The 1,686-nt window shown below is 38.7% G+C and overlaps 1 protein-coding gene across 1 annotated transcript; it reads right to left on the bottom strand.

Moving 5' to 3' along the window:
• Positions 1 to 540: 540 nt before the first annotated feature.
• Positions 541 to 1,239, bottom strand: LOC134249189 (uncharacterized). Its single transcript, XM_062731597.1, has one exon. It carries the CDS (start codon positions 1,237 to 1,239, stop codon positions 541 to 543), a length of 699 nt encoding a protein of 232 aa, XP_062587581.1.
• Positions 1,240 to 1,686: the final 447 nt, after the last annotated feature.

Raw genomic sequence — 1,686 nt, forward strand, 5'->3', positions numbered from 1 at the left:
AATCTTAAAATTACATGTAACTTGAATAACATTTGTTTTGAGAATTAAAAACATGAGAAAGTATCAATTTTTTTTCTTCCAAGCGACTAGTATTAACTATACCTAAGGGATTTTGTATACTATTAGTATTTTCATCCTAATTTTAGAGCAGATCTAGTAAATCGTAAAAAAGGGGGGGTCTAGACAGAATCTAGGAACGGTTTATAACATAATCAGTAGGGAAATAATATTTGTTTAAATCCAAAAAAATTACTCTTTTTATATAAAATAATCTAATTCAATTTATAAATGAAATAAAGCACTTGTAACACTAAAAGATTAAACGAAATATATATATATAGATAGAGAATCTCATGCAGTAGGACACCGCGCACAAATAGGGGAAGCCCTCGAAAAAAGCACATCGATCCCGATATTTTTTAACAATGTACATGTACAAAGCAAAATGTTCATTTTAACTCTCAAATTTCTGTGGGCGCCTCACCGCTCTCCCACTCCTAGAGAATTCCCCTTGGTCCGTTGGTTTCTTTGTGACAGGTGCTACTTTCCATCTGCACATTCCTTAGAAAACTCGTCAAAGTCGTTACAATAATTTAACTGGCGACGAACCTTGGCAATCCATCTTGGCAGTGTATCAACTTGACATGGCTTCAGACGATCATGATGGAGAGTGGAGGAACCTTTTTCCGTTATCACATTATACAAAACTGGTCGCAATTTTTTGGAAACAACTGCTGGTCCTTTCCAGAGAGGCTGAAGTTTTGGGTTCTTTTTTATCCTTTTAGCGTCATCCTTGATGTAGACGAGGTCACCAATATTATATGTTCTCTCATACAGCCTTAAATCATGCAATCTTTTTTGACTTTTGACTGCTTTCTTCAAGTTTTGACGGGCAAGATCCTCACACTTCTTCATAGATATCATCAGTTGTTCAACATAATCTGCTTCAGAATGCTTCTCAGATGGATGTAGCCCGAAGATAACTTCCTGTGGAAGGTGAACGTCATGACCAAGCATTAGGCGGTTAGGCGTAAGTCCTGTAATAGTGTGCGGCGTACTGCGATAGGCCCTAGGAAGAAGTGGGAGATGGGTGTCCCAATGATCTTGGTTTTGGCTAACAAAACACAGTATCATTTGAAACAGGGTTATATTGAATCGTTCTACCAGTCCGTTGGAGGAGAGATGATACTGAGTTGTTCTCGTCTTTGCCCATCCCATGAGTGAAGCCAGTTTTTTCATCAATTAGCTGTCAAAATTACGCCCCTGATCTGTGTGTATTTCAAAAGGTACGCCAAACCGTGCGATAAACTCCTTTACCAGTATCTTAGCAATGGACTTGGCGGTTTGGTCAGGGAGGGGGATACACTCAGTCCATTTCGTTAACTGATCTACTTATACAAGAATATACTTGTTCCCTTTTTTAGATATTGGAAAGGGACCCAAGATGTCTAATTGTACCATGTCTAATAAGGAACGTGCACAGTACTCTTGTAAAGCAGATCGGTTGGTTTTGTTTGCTTTTTTACTCAATGCACATTTCTCGCATAATCTTACGTAGGTGGTGACATAGTCTGTCATGCTATACCAGTAAAAGCTTTGCTTCAGACGTTGTATGGTACGTTTAATACCTCGATGGCCAGACAATGGGGAGCAATGTGCGATCTCCAATGTCTCTTTCATCAACAC

This window comes from Saccostrea cucullata, unplaced genomic scaffold (assembly GCF_032062105.1).
Source record: "Saccostrea cucullata isolate Sc308-1 unplaced genomic scaffold, CSIRO_AGI_Scuc_v1 ctg5947, whole genome shotgun sequence".
Classification (NCBI taxonomy): domain Eukaryota; kingdom Metazoa; phylum Mollusca; class Bivalvia; order Ostreida; family Ostreidae; genus Saccostrea; species Saccostrea cuccullata.

Coding starts and splice junctions, on each gene's coding strand:
- LOC134249189 (XM_062731597.1), bottom strand. CDS start 1,239: ATGAAAAAACTGGCTTCACTCATGGGATGGGCAAAGACGAGAACAACT.